The 22,023-nt window shown below is 40.0% G+C and overlaps 1 protein-coding gene across 2 annotated transcripts; it reads left to right on the top strand.

The window, feature by feature from the left end:
- Window positions 1-3,252: 3,252 nt before the first annotated feature.
- LOX (lysyl oxidase) lies at window positions 3,253-19,059 on the top strand. 2 transcript variants are annotated; one of them, XM_012788572.3, is made up of 7 exons: window positions 3,254-4,234; window positions 4,584-4,692; window positions 6,051-6,188; window positions 7,445-7,601; window positions 11,119-11,214; window positions 11,566-11,681; window positions 15,471-19,059. In XM_012788572.3, exons 1-7 carry the CDS (start codon window positions 3,607-3,609, stop codon window positions 15,475-15,477), a joined length of 1,251 nt encoding a protein of 416 aa, XP_012644026.1. In that variant the 5' UTR covers window positions 3,254-3,606; the 3' UTR covers window positions 15,478-19,059. The 2 variants fall into 2 exon arrangements, with proteins under 2 accessions (XP_012644027.1, XP_012644026.1); XM_012788573.3 differs by lacking the exon at window positions 15,471-19,059 and having other exon boundaries at window positions 3,253-4,234; window positions 11,566-11,685.
- The last annotated feature ends 2,964 nt before the right edge of the window (window positions 19,060-22,023 follow it).

Raw genomic sequence — 22,023 nt, 5'->3', positions numbered from 1 at the left:
TTGGTAATTCAGAGGCCCTTGTTTACTGTTTGGGCTTTCTGCATACTCTATTTTCCATTTATATGAAATATCCCATGAATGTAAATGCGTTTAATGAATAGCAGGAACATAGCCTTATGACAACTTTCATTTCTTGGTCAATGGGCTAGATATTGCAATTTAAAGATTTGACATCAATGGGCTAGAACCTCATAGAAAAAAATTAGTATCATTTTATTTATCTTCTTATGCTACACACTGCAGAATTGTCCACAAAAAAAAGTCTTATGGTCAAAAGTGAAAGCAGCTGTGGATCTTATCAAAGCCAAAAAACTGTATGTATCTTGATGTAGCTACAATCATTGTTATTATTATTATCATTATTTCAGTTTTGAGTGCTAAGGAACTGTGTTTTTTTTTTCCAATTTTGTAAATAATAATTTTGTGATTGAACAGATAGCACAATGTGTGGCTAGATACCACCTCCCACACGGCTTCCAAATACTTGGTATTGTCCCCAATGTGGTTGCCACATGTTTGTTTTTCAGCTGACTGAGTCTTAAGCCAGAGAGAGTTTAGAGGAAATGGAAGAGAGAAAAAAAGCAACGGAGCTTTTCATTAGGATGTGTGACAAAGGGTAATATTTTTCTCCCCTAAGTAGTATGTGTGTGTTTAAAAGAAAATAAATACTGCACATCATTACCGTTCTACTCATTTATATTCTGATAAGATATTTTTAAATCTGTTGAAGCAAATTGGAAAAAAAAAAGACTGACATCATTCAGTTATAAATTTTTAGTGATCACGTGTGCAAGTCACCATTATAATATACTGTACTCTAGAACACAAATGTGTTCAAGAAATGTTGTAAAACAAATAAATATATTTTGAATTTCACTGATGGGAAATACGTAAAAAGAGAAAATTGTAGTCTGCAGATTCAAACTTACACAAATTGCAACCAATGTTTTAATGTCCTACTAAAGGGATTATTCAGTTAAATATTAATAATCATAAAGGAGCATTATAATGAATGAATTAATAGCTGAAATAACGTGCATATTTATAAAAAAACAGATTTTTCGAACTAGGAAAGATGCTTTAGAAAGGATTTGGGTTAATCCTTGAATCGTACAGATAACTAAAAGCCAGAAAGAGTAAATCAGTTGCTCAGAGATACATAGCTTTTTTTTTTTTTTTTAAATAAGAGCACCAGGATTGCAAACAAGGACAAGGCCCAGCATAAACTTCCCATCCCCCCATTAGGGGCTGCTTTGGTCTGTCATTCTGACACTATGTCCCCCATACCAGAGGTCTTCCCTCAGAAACCTGTGGTCAAGTAATAGCAGTTTCAGGCTTCTCTCTTCTGGGAATAAGCTGTTCAGAGAGACATAAAGAGCCTTTTTCAGATGAGGGGTAATTACACTCTCTCCTTTCCTGCTTCTCCTATAATTTGGCCTGTCCATCCAAATTATATACACCTGCTTCTTTTTCACTCCATCTTCCTCAGTGGGTTTGGAGAAATTGAATACTTTAATTTTAAGCACTGCAGCAAGTCTGTAAAATGGCAGTTAGGGATGTCTTTTACCTTCATACAGACAGACATCGCTGTGGACTTACCATCAGTGGGATTTGCGCTTGAATGTTAACCTTCGTCCTATAAGCAACAGATTTGCTAACCCACTGACAAGATTCCATCTGACATCTCATCGTGACCAAGGGTGCTGTATGGTCATAGGTGGAGCAAATCCAACTTGACTCAAAAAGAACCAAACCCATTACCCTGGACTCAAAATCATGTGATCTGATTAGCTGACAGAACCAGCCACAAAGTCCTCAGTGTCAGTCAGGTGTTAGGTGGCAAACAACAGACGTGGACTCTGACCCTGTTAAGCCCCAAAGGAATGCATTGGAAAAATTGAAGGAAAAGCTGAAGAACCAGGTCTTGGAATATACTGGCCTAAAGAAACTGCGCAGGGCTCTGTGTAGCAAACCTAATGGACACTTTCTCTAGTAGTGGGAGAAGCAACTGCTCCTTCCTTCTGCTCACGGTTCAAATTCCAGTGAGATGGCTTGATTAGCCAAATCAAAATGTGGAGATTAAATTCAGAAAGCCAGAGAGTAACAGAGATAGGTAAACACTGAAGTATATCTAGATAAAAGTTCAATGATGAGATCAACAAAAAGGTTATTAAAATCTGGTTTTGAGACAGGCCAGTTAGGAGCATTTTTTTCTTTGGAATGTTTCCAGCACTGCCCAAACCCTGAGTGGTATGTGAATAACGGTCCATTAAGCGTCTCTTTCCAGTCAGCATAATCTACCTCCCACCCATTCTCCCGCTGGCCACGCCCTCTCCATTCTCTTCACCCAAATCTGAACTCCAAGGCTATTTCTTCAGCAACCCCTTTGTTTAGGTTGGAAGATAAACCAAACACTGCGTGATGCTTTACTGAATTTCAGTATTTGACAGCAGTGATTTAATTTTTTAAATGCAAAGTCACACCGCATTAGATGTAGAAGAGAAAAAGAAAAAAGTAAGATAAAGTGCTTATTTGAAGATGTCTTCTGGATGCTCTCTTAGCCAGACTGATTCTAGTCCCCTTTAATGAGACTTCCTGGTAGACCCTGGGGAGATGAGAGAGGGTTCTTCATTTCCACTCAAAGCACAAATCAGGCCGGCATTTTGAAAAGGAGACAGGTCTGTTCATCGCCTCAAGGTTAGCTGGCTTTGTTCCTTGTAAAATTTCACTTTTGGTTATTAAAATATTCACTGTAGGAAACATATTTGTAACCCATTTCTCATATTACCGACACACAGAAAAACAAAATGTGATATCCTGGGGTTTATTTGCTGAGGGCGCTTCCCATAAGAGCGAGCGAGTGTGCGCTGGGAAGCGTGTCGGGTTAACTCCTTTGTGGACCAGCGTTAGTCACAGTCGTCCCCCATCCACTCTCGCCCCTAGCGCCCCCACCTCCCACTTCCCGCCTCTCAAGGGCCGGTGACCTAATAGCATTTTTCTTCGTGCATATTTTGGCGTCGCCCCATGGCCTGGCTGCCTTCGCCTGTCTGAGTCTTTTGGAATTCCTGCATGTTCGCCCCAGATTAAGCCAGTGTGTCTCAGGATGTGTGTTCCGTTTCGTTCTTTCCCCTTAACGCCGCCTGTGCAACGTGTCTGGGGGGCCGGGACGGGGAGCGGGCCGGGAGGGGGAGGGGCGGCGGCGAGGAGCTGTCCGCCCCGCACGTTTCCAATCGCATTACGTGAACAAATAGCGGAGGGGCGGCCGGGCCAGAACGGCTTGTGTAACTTTGCAAACGTGCCAGAAAGTTTAAAATCTCTCCTCCTTCCTCCACTCCAGACACTGCCCGCTCGCTGGGACTGCCGCTGCGCTCCCGTCGCCTCCCAGGACTGGGAAAGGGGAGAGAGCCGGGCGCCACGTCCGAGCAGCCGCCTGGACAGGGCAGGGGCTGCAGCCCACCCCTGGCACCGCGTGGCGGGGACTCGGGCACCCGCGCTCTGCCCGCCTCCTCGGTGGAAGACTTCTCGCCCCTGCACGTGATCTGAGCCCCGTTTTCCTTTCCTCCGAGCCACGTCCTCCCCGCGCGGGGCGGTCCGGCCACGGGAGCGATGCGCCTCGCCTGGCCCGCGCTCCTGCTGGGGCCGCTGCAGCTCTGCGCGCTCGTGCGCTGCGCCCCGCCGGCCGCCGGCCCGCGGCAGCCCCCGCGCGAGCCGCCCGCAGCGCCGGGCGCCTGGCGCCAGCAGATCCAGTGGGAGAACAACGGGCAGGTGTTCAGCTTGCTGAGCCTGGGCTCGCAGTACCAGCCGCAGCGCCGCCGCGACCCGGGCGCCGCCGCCCCAGGCGCTGCCAGCGCCGCGGGCTCGCGGCCGCGCACGCCCATCCTGCTGCTCCGCGACAACCGCACCGCCGCGGCGCGCGCTCGGACCGCAGGCTCGTCGGGGCTGGCCGCCGGCCGGCCGAGGCCCGCCGGCCGCCACTGGTTCCCAGCCGGCCACTCGGCGCCTGGAGCCCGCGACGCTGGCGCCTCGGGCGCGGGCAACCGGACGGCGCCAGACGTCCCCGCGCTCAGTAACCTGCGGCCGCCCGGCCGCGTGGACGGCATGGTGGGCGACGACCCGTACAACCCCTACAAGTACACCGACGACAACCCCTATTACAACTACTACGACACGTACGAGAGGCCTCGGCCTGGGAACAGGTACCGGCCCGGATACGGCACCGGCTACTTCCAGTACGGTAAGCCCCCAGGTCCGCCAAGCACCCTGCACCTCGTCCCCAACTCTGTGGCTCCTCGACGTGGCTGCCTGGGCGCGGCGGGCCCTGGTCCTGGCAGAGCGGGTCCCTCCCCCCGCGCCTGCAGAGGCAGCTCTGGAATCCAGTGCAAACCGCGCGCCGGGCCCTCCTGCTTCCTTTTCACTTTGCTTCCCAGCGCGGGTGTCCCCAGTTCTCTTGCCACCCTCAGCCCCACCTTGCAGTCCCAGGGGGCGAGGGGCGAGGAGTAAGGCACCTGGAGGGGTCGGGAGCTGGAGTGGGGTGGGGGCACCGGGTTGTCTCACTGCTGCACCCGTTGCCTGCTGACGTTTAGGTCTCCCAGACCTGGTGCCTGACCCCTACTACATCCAGGCGTCCACGTACGTGCAGAAGATGTCCATGTACAACCTGAGGTGCGCCGCGGAGGAAAACTGCCTGGCCAGGTACGCGCGGGGAACTCTGCGGCCCGCTCCGCGGTTGCGGGGGCGCTCTGGTGCCTGGTTCTGCGCAGACAAGAGCTGGGAAGTGGGACAAGAGCTGGGAAGTGGGACATGACCTCCTGGGCATGCTGACCTGGCTGGGGAGTTAAACTTCTGAAGATTTCTGTGGGTTCTGACTCTCAAACTGCTGCACAAATCAGGGAGGTGGAACAAACCCTTATCCTGGAGACCAAGAGTCTCCTGGTGCTCTGTTCCCAAGATATTTAAGCTTTGGAGCCAATTATTTCAAGTAACTTTCTATAAAACAACCATACAGTAATTTTTTAAAGTTATTGTAATAGAAGAGCGTGTTAATACTCCCTTAAGAGATTGGGGGCAAATTTGCCATTGTAGCCTCATTGGTAAAGGTTAGGTTTCCTCTTTTGTTTGAGACCACAATTAACTGTTTTGGTATTGTTAATACTTCAGCCAGAATATGCCCATGAGCAAGAATTTGGTTTTCCATCAGTCCTAAAATAAAATAGAAGTTCTAGGATTGGGGTTCTCTTGAGTTTTCTGCTGGGAAACCAGCAGAGGGAGCAAAAGATGTTTTGATAGGTCTCATAAAAATTGTGAAGTGTAAATAAGGTCATCCATAGTATTTAACATATATTCACACAAAATATATTAGTAGGAACACAGGGGTGTGTATTTGTACATTTCTTCCACGCTGACCCTTTATAATCGTCAGGCTAAAGGAAGAGAAGAAATCCAAGATCGTTTTCATTCCTGAGTCTTGCATCACGCACACCGTTGCCCTCCCTCCCTATAATGTTATTACAGTAGTGCTGTTGTTTTAAAGATAGTCAAGTTGCAAAATAATTCATCTAAATCTGGGTGTCCTATTTTAGAGTTATTTCCCCACTTTCCATCTTAATGAAATATTCAAGAAGAAATATTTTGTAAAATTCAAACTTCTTAACAAGTATCTATGGGATTATTTTTTATTGAGGATAATTTGTACTGTGGTTTCACCCATTCATAGGATCAAACTTGAATCGATTTTAAATACAAAGTTTACTTCTCACATTTTTAGTGCTAATTTTATTATGTTTTCACTTTTAAGGTCTGTGGATTTCCATAGTTGCCATTCATTCCCTTATCCACCAAATATTCATCGAGCTCTGACTGTTCCAGGAGTGTTCTAGGAGCTTGAGATTCCGAAATAAACAAAATAAACCAATGTCCTGGCCTCTTGGAGCGGATAGTCTAGTTGGGGAAGGGGGATTGCCACTATTGTATAATGGAGAGGTTTCGTTTGTAGTTTTGTCTTTAGTTACTATTCTGTGAATATAAAAATGTTTCTGTTTTGAAAATCACAGTTCAGCATACAGGGGAGATGTCAGAGACTATGATTACAGGGTGCTGCTAAGATTTCCCCAAAGAGTGAAAAACCAAGGGACGTCAGATTTCTTGCCAAGCCGACCAAGATATTCCTGGGAGTGGCACAGTTGTCACCAGTAAGTAGACGGGTCTCCTGGGTACGTTTGAGTTATTTTTTCATTTTTCAGGTGATTTTTCATTTTTCAGGTATGGCAAACACAAGTGTTATTTCTTCCCTGCAGGGGGAACATTGTTACTATTTATGGGTAGACTTTTTCTCTATGTAATTTGACATAATTAAGGGAGTCTACTTTGACATAATCCATCAACTACTATATCCTGTTATCTTTTGGACTGGAAACTCCAAGTCCAGCTTATTAAAACTGTTTGTAGGTTACAGCAATACTTCAATATAAAATTTCCTCCAATATACTATAGGTAGGATTTCTAAAAACGTCTGTTGCAGCCAAGGTTATCTAGAGGTAGTTATCATTAAACAGCATTTAATAAAGACCGCACATTGCTATTAGAAGGATTTAGAGATCATTCTCAAAGAGAGATGTAAACAATATACTGTCTGACCTCAGGAGGACTGTCCTTATTTTAAAAGGTTTGTAGCAAACTCAGGTGGTCACTTGTTCTGCCCTATATTTAAAGATTTTCACATAAGGTAATTCTAACATTTGCCTTGGTAACTGTCCAGGTGTTTATTGTCAGGAAATCCTGATGTGTGGCCTTAAACTTTCTTTCTGAAATTCTCATTGTTTTTTTCCTTATGTGAGAAGATGAACAACTCAGCACCTTTGTTTTCGGAAATGACAAAAGTAAATATAATATGAGCCATCGAATTTGCTGATGAAATAGAAATGTTTTATTTCTAAATAAAAGTTCATACTATTTAAGTGATAAGGGTGGATAACACATGACATTATTTACCCTTTGCATTTTAGTAATGATTTTAAATATGTGAGAACTCAGTTTTTAAAAATCTCATAGAAACCTCTCAAGGATCATGTGCTTCCTCTTTTCTGGAATGAAACATCAGTAGTGGCAGCCAAGAGAAATATACCAGAGAGTATGTGGCAAGTTTCACTTAAGCACAAATAATTTATTTTCTACTTTTATTTAATATTCAAAGACAAAACAGGGTGTAATGGGAAAGCAAAACACTCAAATTAAATCTTTTTTCCTACTAGCAAAGTTAAAAGCTTGTAATTTTGATAGATTTATGTCCCTGGGAAAAAAATCTAGCATGAATCTCCCTTTATGAAAATAAAGTTGACCTCAATTTTCATGTGAAAGCAAAGTTGTGAGGCAATGGGGAAGTCATGTAATTCCTCATTGCTTTCTCTGTGTGTAACTGACCACCATCTTTTGTTGTGTGGGACATCAGACATTACCACAGTATGGATGAATTCAGCCACTATGACCTGCTTGATGCCAATACCCAGAGGAGAGTGGCTGAAGGTCACAAAGCAAGTTTCTGTCTTGAGGACACATCCTGTGACTATGGGTACCACAGACGATTTGCATGCACGGCACACACACAGGTATGTGGCACCTGAGGCCCAGGAACCCACGGGCCTCAGAGAGAAAACAAAGTAGGCTGGTAGTTTCTTTCCTCCCACCTCTCTTTTGTAAACTGTTGCATTTGGGGGGCCATATTATGAAGATGGACAATAGCTGGGCAAAGGCGAGCGATGGCTTGATGATCCAAATTACTTTTAAAGTATTTCCAGCAATACATATATCTCCCATTCACGATCCCAGAAGTTCAGTGTGAATCCTTGTTACGTTCTACAATGAAAAACAGAAGTTCACTCTCTAAACAAGTGTCAATAGTTTATGACATGGGCATTCATTCTGTATTCTTTAACTGGCTGGTCAGTAACTGTACAAAAGATACTTCTGTTTTTCTCACCTGAAAAACCATTCCTCTCTTCACCTGTGATGCTAAAAATAGAATAGTGGTTGGGGTTAACAAAAGGAGAGGAAATAAGTTTTTTAAAAAGGATTTTAAAAAGTTGTCTCTTTTAATAATGCAAATAAGAGCAGAAGGACACCATTTCTTTCTCCACACATGTATGTTTAAACCTACAGTATAATTGATGTCAGATGTCGTTTGGATGGATTTTTAAAAATAGTGCTGAACTAAGCAGTTTGTATGTCTTATAATTGGAAAATGTGTGTCAGTAAAAAAGCCATGTCAGTATTTCCATATGAAACCCTAATTTGTAAAAGGACATTATAATTTTACTCCAGCCCAAACCTTGGCAAGGAGCAGTGAATGTACACATCCCAGGGCGCAGAAGGATAAGCAGCTGGCATCTTGGGAAGCAAATTCCAGGGCTGTGGCAGGAAGCTTTTTGGTGACCTAAATGTTACCACTGCTTTTTTCTTTGAGCTTAGAACGTCATAGCAATTGGAGGGGATAAAGGTTAAATTCTGCATGCCTTGGGGCAGTACTTATTCTTTAAGGGAAAGAAAATGCAACCTACCCACATATTATACTCCTGTGGCTACGGAGATTCCCTTTTCATTCCATAATCTCCACGTTCCATACCACCACATGTGTAGGGTACCTGGAGTTTATTCTCCCCACTTTACAGAAAGAGGCACTCTGCACAGCTCACTCGGAAATATTTGAATCAGGGATTGTAGCACTTCCAGTTCCCCTATTTTTTGGGGTGACCTCATTTTATTTTATATGGTAGGTTTCTTGTTAATCATCCTATGAGCATGTCATATTGAACCATTATTCACCAGGTCTTGCATTATAAGTGATTTATGTATTTTTTTTTTTCTCTAGACCAGTGTCTCTTGAACATGGACTTCATTTAAAGGAAAAATATTCTCACAAACCCCCAATGTTGACTTAGATTAGTTTTATTATAATGCTGCTTAAATGTATTCAAGCATAAAACTAGGTATACCTTTTATATATTTGTAATTTTATATAACTCCTGTGTTCTTAGACAACAGATTTACATATTAAAAATATACAAAACTAAAAACAGTTGCATTAACCTTGTTAATGAAACAAACAATTGTGTTTTGATAAAAACCAAGTAGCTAATTTAGACAGTTTTGGCTGTCTACATTTAATCTTCTTTTATATTTTGACTTTGAATACATGAAATGCCTGCTTGCTAAATGGCCTTAGTAACTCCAGTTTTTTGTTTGCTAGTTCAAATAATCAATGCTCGTACTTAAATTCTGCCAGCTGAGTAATTCTAGAGTGCTAATTTTAGCATTCTTTAAAGCTCTTTTGTTCACTTGAAGGTAAGGTAAGCATTGTAGCATTATTTAAATCTGTCTTAAATAGGTATCTAATCCAATGAATCCTTTTACAATGTCACAAACTTAGTGTTAGTAGTAGTAAAAGTAATAGCTAACACTGTTGAGTATGTATTGTATACCAGAATCAGAATAATTTCCTGGAAACAGACCAAAAATTCTCCATTTTATGTTTACTACTCAACATACTGGTAATCAATGTGTGGACTAAGGCAGGAATTCAGGCAATAATAATGGATTATGGCTCTCACTGCTGTGACATGGGTCCTTTGGAGTGTGGCTTGTCTGTGCTATCAGGTGCTGTGTGATAGCACAATTCTACCCTACTCTGCCCAAATCAAACTACAGCTAAAACAGAAATGGAGCATGCAAAGGTGATTTTGCCATCTCTTTGGTGACCAAAGTGATCTTAAACACCAATGCAGTTTTGCGTACCGGAATTAAATGGCAGTATTGCATTAAAATGATTCTAGTATATACTTTTAAATTTGTTTTAGATTGCTATTAGAATAAAAATACAAGTTAAAACTTCTCATGCAGAACTAAGGGGATCAAGAATATACACACAGATTCCAATTTAAGTAAACTTTCCTGGTCTATAACACTTTTAAAGCAAGGACCCTAGTTTATTCACATTTTTCTCCTGCTAGCCTGCAGAAGGCACTCATTTACTTATTGACGTGAATATTTGAGCAAGTAGAGTGATGTGGCATTCATCAATTTAGCCATGCATTCATACCTTCAATTCAGCAGAATATTTCAGTGACTGTGTGAGAGAGAATAGTGTGGTAGTTAAGCACAGGGACTCTGAACCTTGATTGTCTAAACCAGGGGTCCTCAAACTTTTAAAACAGGGGGCCAGTTCACTGTCCCTCAGACTGTTGGAGGGCTGGAGTATAGTTTAAAAAAAACTATGAACAAATTCCTATGCACACTGCACATATCTTATTTTGAAGTAAAAAAACAAATGGGCAAAAACACCCGCTTGTGGCCTGCGGGCCGTAGTTTGAGGACGCCTGGTCTAAACTCAAACCAGCTTAGCCACTAACTAGCTATATATTCTTGGGTAAGTTATTTGACTTTAGTGTGATTCAGTTTCCTCATCTATGAAATAGAATAACAATACATCTGCCTCATGTAGTTGTGAATGTTGAATTTATATATGCAATGTGTTTTACATTGTTCCTGGAATAATACTGAATAAATGTTAGCTATTCAGAGATGCAACATAAACTCTACCCTTAGGGAGTGCACAGCTTCTAGTTAGATGTATTCTTATATAGTATTATTATAATGCAGAGCAAAAAAAAAAAAAAAGTTAAACACTATAAATCTATACGAAAAAGTATCATGGGCATTCAGAGTACAAGAAGGTAATTTCCAAAAGGGGAAATTGGGCAGGGTTTCCCTGAGAAGAGAATATTTGAGTTAAGTTAATTATTAAGTGGCCTTTATTCCTGAACTGGTAAAATTCTAGAATTTTGGTGGAGGCCTATTTTGTCCCTTAAGATTGCATTTATCACTGGTGACTTATGACACATTTAAGAAGTGAGGTGTACTACTACTTATATTAGTCCTATATCTTTTTTAGCTGGAGGTGCTATAAGACTGAGTAATATATACTTCTCAAGGGAGATGAAATATAACTATAGTTTTATGTCAAACTCTTGTAAGTACTAACTTAAAATTTAATTTGCAAATAACAGCATATTATTTAGCATAGTCTGACCATATATCATCGTTTTAAATTTTTTATTTTGTTTCTTTTAGGGCTTAAGTCCTGGCTGTTATGATACATATGGTGCAGACATAGACTGCCAGTGGATTGATATTACAGATGTACAACCTGGAAACTACATCCTAAAGGTAGAGATCTTTCAAAATACGTAATTTATTTCCATTGCAAATCAATAGGCCCTCTTCTCTGGATTCAAATGTTAAATAATCATGGTCTTGGAAATAATTATACATCCTCTATTTATAAATAATCTAATCTAGTCTAAATATTTCTTATTTTAAAGAACTTCGGGAGAAAACATGGAGTCTCCTTCTGTATCATCTCCAGGGTTTAACCACTTGCTTAACTTAAACTCCCTTCCCTGCTTGATTTAGATAAATCGGTTGTTAACAATTCCCTTGTTGTAGCCCTATAGAAATAGAAAGATACCAGTAAATACTGATGAACCCTTCAACACAAATGCCGTGTGTATTGCCTAGGTCAGTGTAAACCCCAGCTACCTGGTGCCTGAATCAGACTATACCAACAACGTTGTGCGCTGTGACATCCGCTACACAGGACATCATGCCTATGCTTCGGGCTGCACAATTTCACCGTGAGTCTCATTTGCTTAGCTAAGTGATTGTCTCCACAAAGAATGTCAGTTCATCACCAGGCATCATACATGACACGTGTCTATTTCTACTACCACTGCAGCTTCCTTGTAAATAGACCAGAGGCAGAAAACAGTATAAAGTCTATGCAATCACATAATTAGAGCTGATCTCTTCATCTTTTTTTTTTTTTTTGACAATACAAGGAGGGATGTACTAAGGTTTTTAGCATCCTAAAGCTTAGTCTTAAAAGAAGTCAGATAGATAGAAAACAGTGTTTTATCCAAAAAGCTGGCGTGAAGGCCCAGTATGTAAAATTGCTCAATATGCAGAGGAGGTGAGCTTTTAGGAGCCTGAGGGTTTGGTTTCCTGCCCCACAATCTGAAGAAGCTCTGAAGAAATTCCTAGAGTTCTTCTTAAAGTACATTTGGAAAATCACTGCCATAAAGTAAGCAACTGAAGAGATCAGATGCCCTGATCTGCACAAATCAAGGTTTCGTATATTTGAGCTCTAGAACCACGGGAACTAGGACAATACTGTGCAAAGGAAGGAGGTGTGCAGAGTTTCCTTTGTAATATTCCAACTCCTGAAATACTTCTTTGAGTGAAATCTCAGAGGAATCCCAGCATGTAAATATTAACAGGGAGGTGCTTTGACGAAAGTAACGAAGGAAAGTTGGGTAGAACGCCTGCTCGCCTGTGTGTCCTGCTCTGCCTCCTTAAGCACTGCCTGCTGCAGTGTGGCTGGGTGACAGAACGTGACTACACATGCCACCTGCCTTATACTCTTCCAACAGTGACAGCACCAGTGGCATGATGCTGAACATGCATCAGCTTTGCTTTCACACTGGAGAAACACCAGTGCCTCTGGGTCATGCAGAAAAGGGTATCAGAGCTACACTAGAAACTCATAATTAACAGAGATTCCCTGCATGACACAAACATCAGGAAAATGGTTTGCTGCACGTGAACGTGTAATTTGTGGGCTTTCCCAAGTCCATGCAAACCTGGTAGTGTGGGCTTTTCCCTGTGCCTGGGCTCCTGGTCCTTGGGGAGGAAAGGAGCTAAAACCAGCCCACCCTCGCTCCATTCACAGAGTCTTGCACTGTGGCTCGGGCTGCGTTCACCTCGGAGGGGCACCTAATCCTTATTCGCACGGGGGAGCAGAGCCTGTGCCTTACCAGTGTCATCACACCATTAGAGATAGAGGGAGATTATGGTAGCAAAGGGAGAGCAGTGAAACACTGTAATCAAACATATTTTTCTGAACATGCCCACAGCGGAGGAAACCTGGCTGGTTTTATGGCCTATATTGTGTGGAGTTGATTATAGAATAACTGAACACTCCCAGAACATCAATATAATTTAGCTAAGATAAGGTAATCTAAAATAAATAGATTCATTAATTTTGCATAATTTTTGTAATTCCTTAATTCATTCACTAATTCTCCATTCAATTATTCATTTGCACCCTCACTTTTGCACTCTGAGGTCCTAAACTAGGTATTACAGAATAATGCAAAGATAAGTATGACTCCTATTCTCTGTGTTGCTATAGCCTTATTAGCGTAATTTTAATTAATTACTAATGAATCTCTTTGTGTAATGTTTACCTCCTGCTCCATTCCACGGTGGCTGGGATCTAGTCTCTTGTCCACTGTCATACACCCGTTGCCAGGTGCAGGTCTGCCACTATGCAGACTCTCATTCACTCAACATGTAATTAATAGATATATTTCCTTCTCTCTCAAAGAATTTGGAATTGAGTAGAGGGGGTGGGATAACTGTAATAGAGATGCAATATTTACTCTATAAGGAGTAATATAAAATGTGGGGGGACCAGAAGGACCTCTGCCGTAGTAAGTCTGGTGACTACCAAGTGTGACTTACTGACCTCACACTGGAAACAGGTCTGAAGAGGCGACTCTGTTGTCACATAGAATATGTCTTGCTTTCCATCAGTAGAATCTACTGAATTGAATATTGCCAGATACTTAGAAAAAATAAAAATAGTTATGTTGCTTCATCAATATTATAACACTGCAATAGGGATTCCTGATGTGGTCACCCACATAGAGTGGATTTTGTTTTTGTTTTTTTTTTTTACCAGTTATTACTTTTTTTTTTTGAGACAGAGTCTTGCTTTGTTGCCCAGGCTAGAGTGAGTGCTGTGGCGTCAGCCTAGCTCACAGCAACCTCAAACTCCTGGGCTCAAGCAATCCTGCTGCCTCAGCCTCCCGAGTAGCTGGGACTACAGGTGTGGGCCACCATGCGCGGCTAAGTTTTTCTATATATATTAGTTGGCCAATTAATTTCTTTCTATTTATAGTAGAGACGGGGTCTTGCTCTTGCTCAGACTGGTTTCGAACTCCTGACCTCAAGCAATCTGCCTGCCTCGGCCTCCCAAAGTGCTAGGATTACAGGCGTGAGCCACCGCGCCCGGCCTACCTGTTATTACTGAGTATAACTAAATTTCAAGAGTTATTGAGGCAGAATTTTAATAAGCAATATTGATCAGATGAAAATATGAAAAAATGAAATTAACCATAGTTATTGATCATAATAAAATAATCATAAAAAGATCATATTTTGAGTGGAAATAACAGGGAAAGTGCAGAATGTTTGACTTGAGGGAAAAAGCTCACCATCAGGAGAAGAATGCTTGCCTCTCATGCTGACTTTTACTTTAGGCCTCCCTCACTAAGGGCAGAGTCCAGAGGAAGGAGAGATTTCTTTGGCCTGAGATTCAGGAATGACTTTGGAACAGCATTTGAATTGAGCCTTGGAGGCTGAGGAGCGTACAGGGGAGAGTTAGGGAAGGGCATGCTGGGAGGAGTCAACATCACGGGCAACTACGTGGCAGGAGGAAATTGCAGGGCATATTTGGAAAAGCAATTCTTCTAATTTGGCTTGAGCATTAAGTGTCGTGGAGTTAAGAGTTTGGCAAAAGGGATAGAAGAGTAAGTTGGGAACAGATCAAGAAAGCATTCAAGAGCAAGCTAAAGGCCAGGCATGGTGGCTCACACCTGTAATCCTAGCACTCTGAGAGGCCGAGACGGGAGGATTGCTTGAGCTCAGGAGTTCAAGACCAGCCTGAGCAAGAGCAAGACCCCATCTCTACTATAAATAGAGAGCAATTAGCCAAACAACTAAAAATAGAAAAAAGTAGCCGGGCACAGTGGTGGGTGCCTGTAGTCCCAGCTACCCAGGAGGCTGAGGCAGGAGGATCGCTTGAGCACAGGAGTTTGAGGTTGCTGTGAGCTAGGCTGACGCCACAGCACTCTAGTCCAGGCAACAGAGTGAGACTCTGTCTCAAAAAAAAAAAAAAAAAAAAAAAAAAAAAGAGCAAGCTAAAAAGTTTGAACTGGAGGCCATGGGAGTCTGAAGTTTCTTGAGTAGGGGTTATTATAACTTGCCTAAAGCCATGTGCTCAGTCTGGTGGCCACGTAAACAGCAGTCAGTGTGATTCCCTTGCTCCATGGAATGAACTCACCTGGTCAGGGCTGCTGGTTTCCTAAGTCCTGCTTTACTCTTCATTGTTGGAGAGGTTGTTTCTTTGACTCTAAATGTGAAGATTGTAGGCATCTGGTATCCACTGCCTGCTGTTGACATAGCCACTCTCTTCATGTCATTATTAAAATAAGGGACTAGTGGATAATTTCACAACACGACTCTTGTTTAGACGAAGGGAAATTATTACATAAAATTTTCAAAAGTTTAAATTTGTATACTGAACTTATTCATAATATTATCAGGATAATAACTCATTTTATTTTGTTTTCTTAATCTAGGTATTAGAAAGCAAGCCAAAACTCCTAATGGATAAATCAGTGCCTGGCGTTCTGAAGTGGGAAAAAATAGATTAACTTCAGTAGGATTTATGTATTTTGAAAAAGAGAACAGAAAACAACAAAGGAATTTTTGTTTGGAGTGTCTTATAACAAAGCACATAACTGGATTTTGAACATTTAAATCGGCATTATTTGGGAAATTTATAATACTTATTCATATTACTTTGGGAATTAACATAATGTGTCGATTCTATAGTTGCATATTTGACTCTTTCAAAGGAATCCAAGTTTTTTATGCTTCTTTTGAAATCATAGTGCAAAAGGGAAAATATTATTTCAATGAATGAGCCAAAATTACTTTGAACTGAGAATTTTCTAAAGTGTTGGAACTTCGGTGAAACATGATAATAATAAGCTTATATATGTCCTAGCATAGATTTAGAAATGATGCTCCTACTGTTTGAATAGATGTGGACACATTCGGTGCTGAGGAAAAAACAAACACACTCCCATTGGTGTCATGAAATATTACTCTATAGCAAAGACATGGCAATATATGTATTCAGATAGTTACATCCCTATATAAAATTATGTTTACATTCTTAAATTAGTAGGTAACTTTCTTTCTATCAAGCGTACAATTTTATTCTGACTTAAGTCAACTTTTGTTTTGGAACAAATTAAGTAATTGAGCTGCCCAATTCCTGTCTGGTATTTGTTGAGGATCCCCTCCACTCTTTTATTTTTCCTATGGGCAGAGATGTTGTGAGATTCTTAAAGTTACCATTCTGGGGACTGGTATGTGGAGGACAGCTAGGTAACTGGGAAGTCATTCTGATGACTTCAGAGATAATATGCACTTAAGCATATTAAAGTATTTATCAAAGATAAATTTCCTTGCTGACATAAAAATTATACAAACAAGTCCCCCAAACCACAACTGTCTCTCAAATAGTTAAAAAAAAGTCATGAGAAACATCTTAGGATTGTCTACATTTTTTTAATGTTCAGTGATTAAAAAGGAATGCTAACAATTTTAAATTATTCATAACAGATGACATACTGTGTGAGCAATACAGGAACATCATCCTAGGTTATTCAAGAGTCAGTCAGACGTGTGTTTTTGTGTGTGTCTAAAATGTAGGCCAATTAGCAAAGCATATGGCATTATATATACCTGAGGGGTTGGGGAATAAGGGGAAAAAAATACTTTCTGCAAAACCAAAGACTATGCTGCATAAGGAGACAGCTGTGATTTAATTTTAAACTGTGAAACCATGTGCCACAACAGAATTTGGAGAATTTCTCTTTTTCCTAAATTCAAAGGTGCAGAAAGAAATCAAATGACTCTTTTAATTTAGTGGTGCTTAAGCAGAATTTTTCCTACATTAACCAGTATTAAAATGTTAAGTAAGTTTTTGCCAGTGCCAGAACACGTTGGGTGGAATTTTAAAAAGTGTATTGGCACCCTGTATTCTATGTCATGGAGTTGTGAAGTCAACACCAATTACGTACGAATAGTCATTCCGCAGTCTCCGGGTGCCTAGCGTGGTCAGAGGGTAGACATGGACAGGCACCACGTAGCGGGCGCAGCGGTTCACGTGATCCTTATGCCAGGACGCGCTTACAGTAGAGAATTCAGAACGTTCCTTGAGCTACTATCTGAGCTGTAGAATAGCTTCTTTGATGTACCTCTTTGCCTTAAATTGCTTTTTAGTTTTAAGAGTGATCCTTTCCAATTGTAATCTTTTCTCATAGAGATATTTTAATATACTTGCTTTTTTATAAAACAAAACTACTGTCAGTATTAATACTGAGCCAGACTGGCATCTACAGATTTAAGATCTATCATTTCATTAAGACTCTTTCCCTTGTGTTAAAAACTAGCCAATATCATGGCCTTTGGATATACAGAAGCTACATTTACAGTCATTCATTGGGCCTTTTATCTGTCTATTCACCCATCATCTTTTGAGGGCCCACTAAGTGCCAGGTACTCACATGCTAGGCATTGGGAGATAAAATAAACAAAAAATACTGTCCTAACCTCAATAAAAATGTATTAAAAATGTCATGTTACCCATTAGGTTCACCTTATTTCATTTTTAAGAACTAAAAGTACGTGTCTATGAAATTTCAATTTTAAGCACTATTGTTTTTCTTGACCATATTTTATTTTAAAAAATAAGTTAAAAGTTAATAATTATATACATGTGTACATTTCTAATAATTAAAAATACTTTCAATCCCTGAAATGTCTGCATTTTAAATATAAAATTTACTATTTGGTTGATTTTGAAAAAAATTTTTTTTAATTAAGAAGCCAAAGATTCTTGCTCATTTCTTATGTAAACATTCCTCCCCCTCCCATCATCCCTAAACACACCCAAATAGCTCACAGGTATGGATTTAATACTCAATATTTTTGAATCTCAAGGGGTCTTTTTTCGGATTAACTGTCAAAACTCACAGATAATGATTAGCTGGTGAATGCTATCAATTAATAAAACTAAAGAACACAACCCAGTCTTACCAAACTTTAAGAAAATTTCTTAAATATGGGAAATAGAAATGATACAAAGAATGTTGAGAACTGAGAAGAGACTGGCTTTTACACTAAAAAAGACTGTGAGAAAATGTATTAAATAGATTAAATTACTACATTTAGTGCATGCCATATTAGTGGTCTCATAATGATTCAGACCACAGTCTGGATTAAAGATGTCTTGACTTTTGAGGTTAGGATTCAGTCTCCCAATAGTACCATAACATACATGAATACACAACTTGCCTATCTCCAGAAAATCTTTATATTTTTATATAATAATTTTATTTACAATTTCTATCATCTATTCACTAGGCATTACTTGTAGTAACAAATTATTCTTTTGCTCTTTGAAACTTCATAGGATTGTCACACTTATAAACATTCCCTATATTCAGATTCTATAAGAAATGCAATGCATTAAAATTTTCCTGGTATTGAGAGTAAATCTTTAGCAGATTACGTGAAAATATTAAATTCTGGGTCAGGTGATATTTTGTTATTAAAATAACTTGTTTTGATACTAACAGTATATTTACTGATAACAAAAATGTACCCCTTTTCCATATTTTTTGTTTTGAATTAAAATTCACAATCAATATATTCAATAAATAAATTAAGTTTCATTCCCAGCTATTGAAAGTCCTGGGCTACTTGTGAACAGAAGGCATTTCATTTATCCTTTAAGCTAAAATGGTGCTGAATTATTTCAACCTGAATGTAAACTGCATTAAGTCTTAGCTCATGGTATTTAAACATTTAATTAATATATAACTACTTGCTACAAAGTAACATGTCGTTTGGTATTATAATGGTTTTAATGAAGTTTTAGCTTTTCTCAAAATTTTTCAGGAATGCTTTTTGTAAAACATTTTTAAATTTTTTTGAGGAGCTATTTTAAATGCCTAGACACTGGCTTTATATTCTTCTTTGCATTCTTATATTCTTTTATTATATGTCTATGTTTGCAAGATTATATAAATGCCTTGAATAAATGATTTCAAGTGTCTGTAGTGGTCATTTGTTGTTATATAAATGATCTGAATTTCATTTTAGATCAAAACATTAAAGCTATGCATATGGTTGGTGGTTTTGCTTAATTGCCCTTTATATTAACACATTGTTTAATAAGATTACATGACTTGATAAAAATTTAAATGCTGTTTTCAAGTAGATACTATCATACATGAACTTTTGTCATCATTACCAGCTACTTCTAAAGACGCAGAGCAGGCACTGAAAGAACAATGCTTTAATTAGCATTTGCAAGGAATATATATTAATATACATATGCACACCCATACACACATTCATTTAGGAAATACATCCAACTTTAGCTACCAATTATTTACATAAAGGGAAGTGTTGCTGTCATAGTAATCCTTATTTACATGTGCACCAGATTAGCCTGGACGCTGGTAACCTGAGAGGACAAACAGGCCTCAAACTGTGGGCAAGTGTTTTCAGAGAACAATTTGCAAAATTAACCTACAAAAACAATTCATCCTTAAGGAGCTCTTGCAGGTCAAGTAGTTGTAGACTTGTGCCTGGCAATTTGCAGATTTGAACTGTAGAACCTAGTGATATTTGAACCCACCAGTTTTCTGCTGGCATCTCCTGCTCAAGGCAAAACATCTGAATATGCTTTTCTTATTAATGCAAATGATGATTTCTTTTGCCCCACCTGTGTTCAGTGTTTTAAGCAGTGTTCATTATCAGCTTATTAACCAAAGAGGGGGTGAGCAGATCTTCCCTTTTTGTCAGAAAACCTGCCTGCATTTATGTTACTCATTTATTAATATTTCTAATCTTTGTCACAGATATTAGTAGAGGATTAACATACAGATTGAATACATCACTTTCATCATAGTGATTTGCAGCTTCAATTTAAAGAGTCCTTGCACCATATTCCTTTTTGATTTGAATGAGCAAAATATCATTTATTTAGAATTAGGACAATATTGTTCCCCTACAGTATGTACTGAGGAATTCCAGTTTCATAAGATACTGTATTCAAAAAGAATCTCCTAGGAAAGCAAGTACAGGAAATTCCATCTCTATGGTAAAGTCACAATACATATTATCATATTCAAGATTCTGAGAAGCCCTGCAGGAAAGAAACCACTTTATCTTTGCTATCCAGTGTTTTTCAAATTTGTTTTGTCACAGGTTTTTTTTTTTTAATAGCACTTATCCTATTAAACCATTTTTGCCTGGAAAACTCTGGCACTTATTATCTTAAGTAATTTTCAATTCATAGGAATGAGATCATTTGTAAATTACTTAAAACAAATGTGGCAGGATTTGAGCTATAGACCAGAGGGATGACTGAAACCCACCAATTGACTGCCTGCTTTGTTTCCTAAAAACTACTGCTGGACATGGTTAAATAGTGAAGAATCATTTTGCTCTCTAAACCATGTTCTATTTTAGAAGGAAATATAGATCTTTCCTATTTGTCAGATTGGATTTGAATGCTTTTAGGTCTTCTTTTCAATAATCTTTTCACTCTCAAATTTTAGTTGTTTGTAACACTCAGGGTGAACCAACCATGTTCTTCTTGGTTCTTTTGTTTTGTATATTCAAAACTATCTTATGTTCTACATAATTGTGTAATTTAAATTTTAATTTAAGTTTTAATTTTTAATTTGTAAGTTTTAATTTGTAATTTAAGTTTTAAAGTTTAGTACTTTTCACAGTGGGCAGGGAAAAATGAAATTGGAAATGAATGGCTTAGAAGGATGTATGAATATACCTACAATTTGCTGCCAATAATTTATTGATTAACTATGGAAAACAAGAACCAACTTTGGAAAGAGAGAAAAATAGAACCACAAAACCACAAGAAGAACCATCAATACAATGACCAACAATACACTTGTGTCACTACTAGAAACAATATTTCTAGTTCTCAATTTCTTTAAATACCAAGTCACACCATGTTCATGACACAACTGTATATAATAGGGGCTAAGGGCAAATGTAATGAAAGCCTAAGAGAAAACTCCTTGGGAAAAAATCAAATAATGCTGGATCCTCATTGTATGTATCTTTAAATAAACTAATGCATAAATTCAGAGCCTGACAAATTTGGAGCCAATATTACCAATCAGTCATTTGCAAAATCATAAGTTACACTACTATTATACAGCAAACATTAAAATCAATCATTTTCAATAATTATAGTAACATATTTTAGAGGGATGAAATGAGGAAAAAAATTGTTTTAATACAATCTATAGTTGGGTTGCTGTTGGGGCTAGCTAAGATTTATAAATATAAAACAATTTGGTGGAGAAGATTAAGATGGCGGACAAGAAACACCGCCAGACAGAGTGTCTCTGCAGAAAAGACAGATCCTAGCAGCAATTAGAAGAAAGAAGCAAGAAGACAAGCATACATTGGACGAGGGTTGGAAGGAGGGGTACCTGAGACCACAGGAGACTCCACGGGAGGAGGTTGCAGAGGAGAACTGGAAGCAGAGACTTCTGGAGCAGCCTGGAGACAAGCAGCAAGGGTAGGTGGCGCAGTTAACTCTCCCTTCCCTTGCATCTGGGACTGCTGGTGGGCTTCCCAGCGGGTGGAGAGACCTGAGGACACCAGCCCAGAGACGGCCGCCGCCAGTGAGTGGTGAGCCAGTAGCAGACGTGGCACCAGGCTCCCAACTCCCGCAGGGCATCTACCTGTGCACAGACCCGAGCCGCGGGCGCCATATTGCCTCCTTCTCCCCTCCCCCAACCCTATCCACGGCTGCCCAGAGAGACAATGTAGACACCAGCTGGAGGCACCTCCAGGGAACGGGACCTTCCCTTTTGGGGCCCTACAGCTGACTGACGGGAACTCAGACTGTGAGCTCCCTACCCGCCAGCCCTCCCAGGTGCTGCTGGCACGGTGTTCCCAGGAGAACGGGGCAGACTCTGAGGCTGAGAGACATAGACCCAGCTTGGGCTCCCTGTGATTGAATTGGGACCAGAACTCCTCTCCCTGATGGGGATATAGTTTGAACTC

This window comes from Microcebus murinus, chromosome 11 (assembly GCF_040939455.1).
Source record: "Microcebus murinus isolate Inina chromosome 11, M.murinus_Inina_mat1.0, whole genome shotgun sequence".
Taxonomy (NCBI): domain Eukaryota; kingdom Metazoa; phylum Chordata; class Mammalia; order Primates; family Cheirogaleidae; genus Microcebus; species Microcebus murinus.
The sequence above is the reverse complement of the archived record's forward strand: the minus strand, read 5'-3'. Positions and strand labels throughout refer to the sequence as shown.

What these genes read in the sequence shown, in the direction of transcription:
- LOX (XM_012788572.3), top strand. Translation starts at nt 3,607, where the DNA reads ATGCGCCTCGCCTGGCCCGCGCTCCTGCTGGGGCCGCTGCAGCTCTGC. An exon ending in CACCGGCTACTTCCAGTACG is followed by an intron (nt 4,235 to 4,583) that starts GTAAGCCCCCAG and finishes GCTGACGTTTAG; the next exon opens with GTCTCCCAGACCTGGTGCCT. An exon ending in CTGGAAACTACATCCTAAAG is followed by an intron (nt 11,215 to 11,565) that starts GTAGAGATCTTT and finishes TGTATTGCCTAG; the next exon opens with GTCAGTGTAAACCCCAGCTA.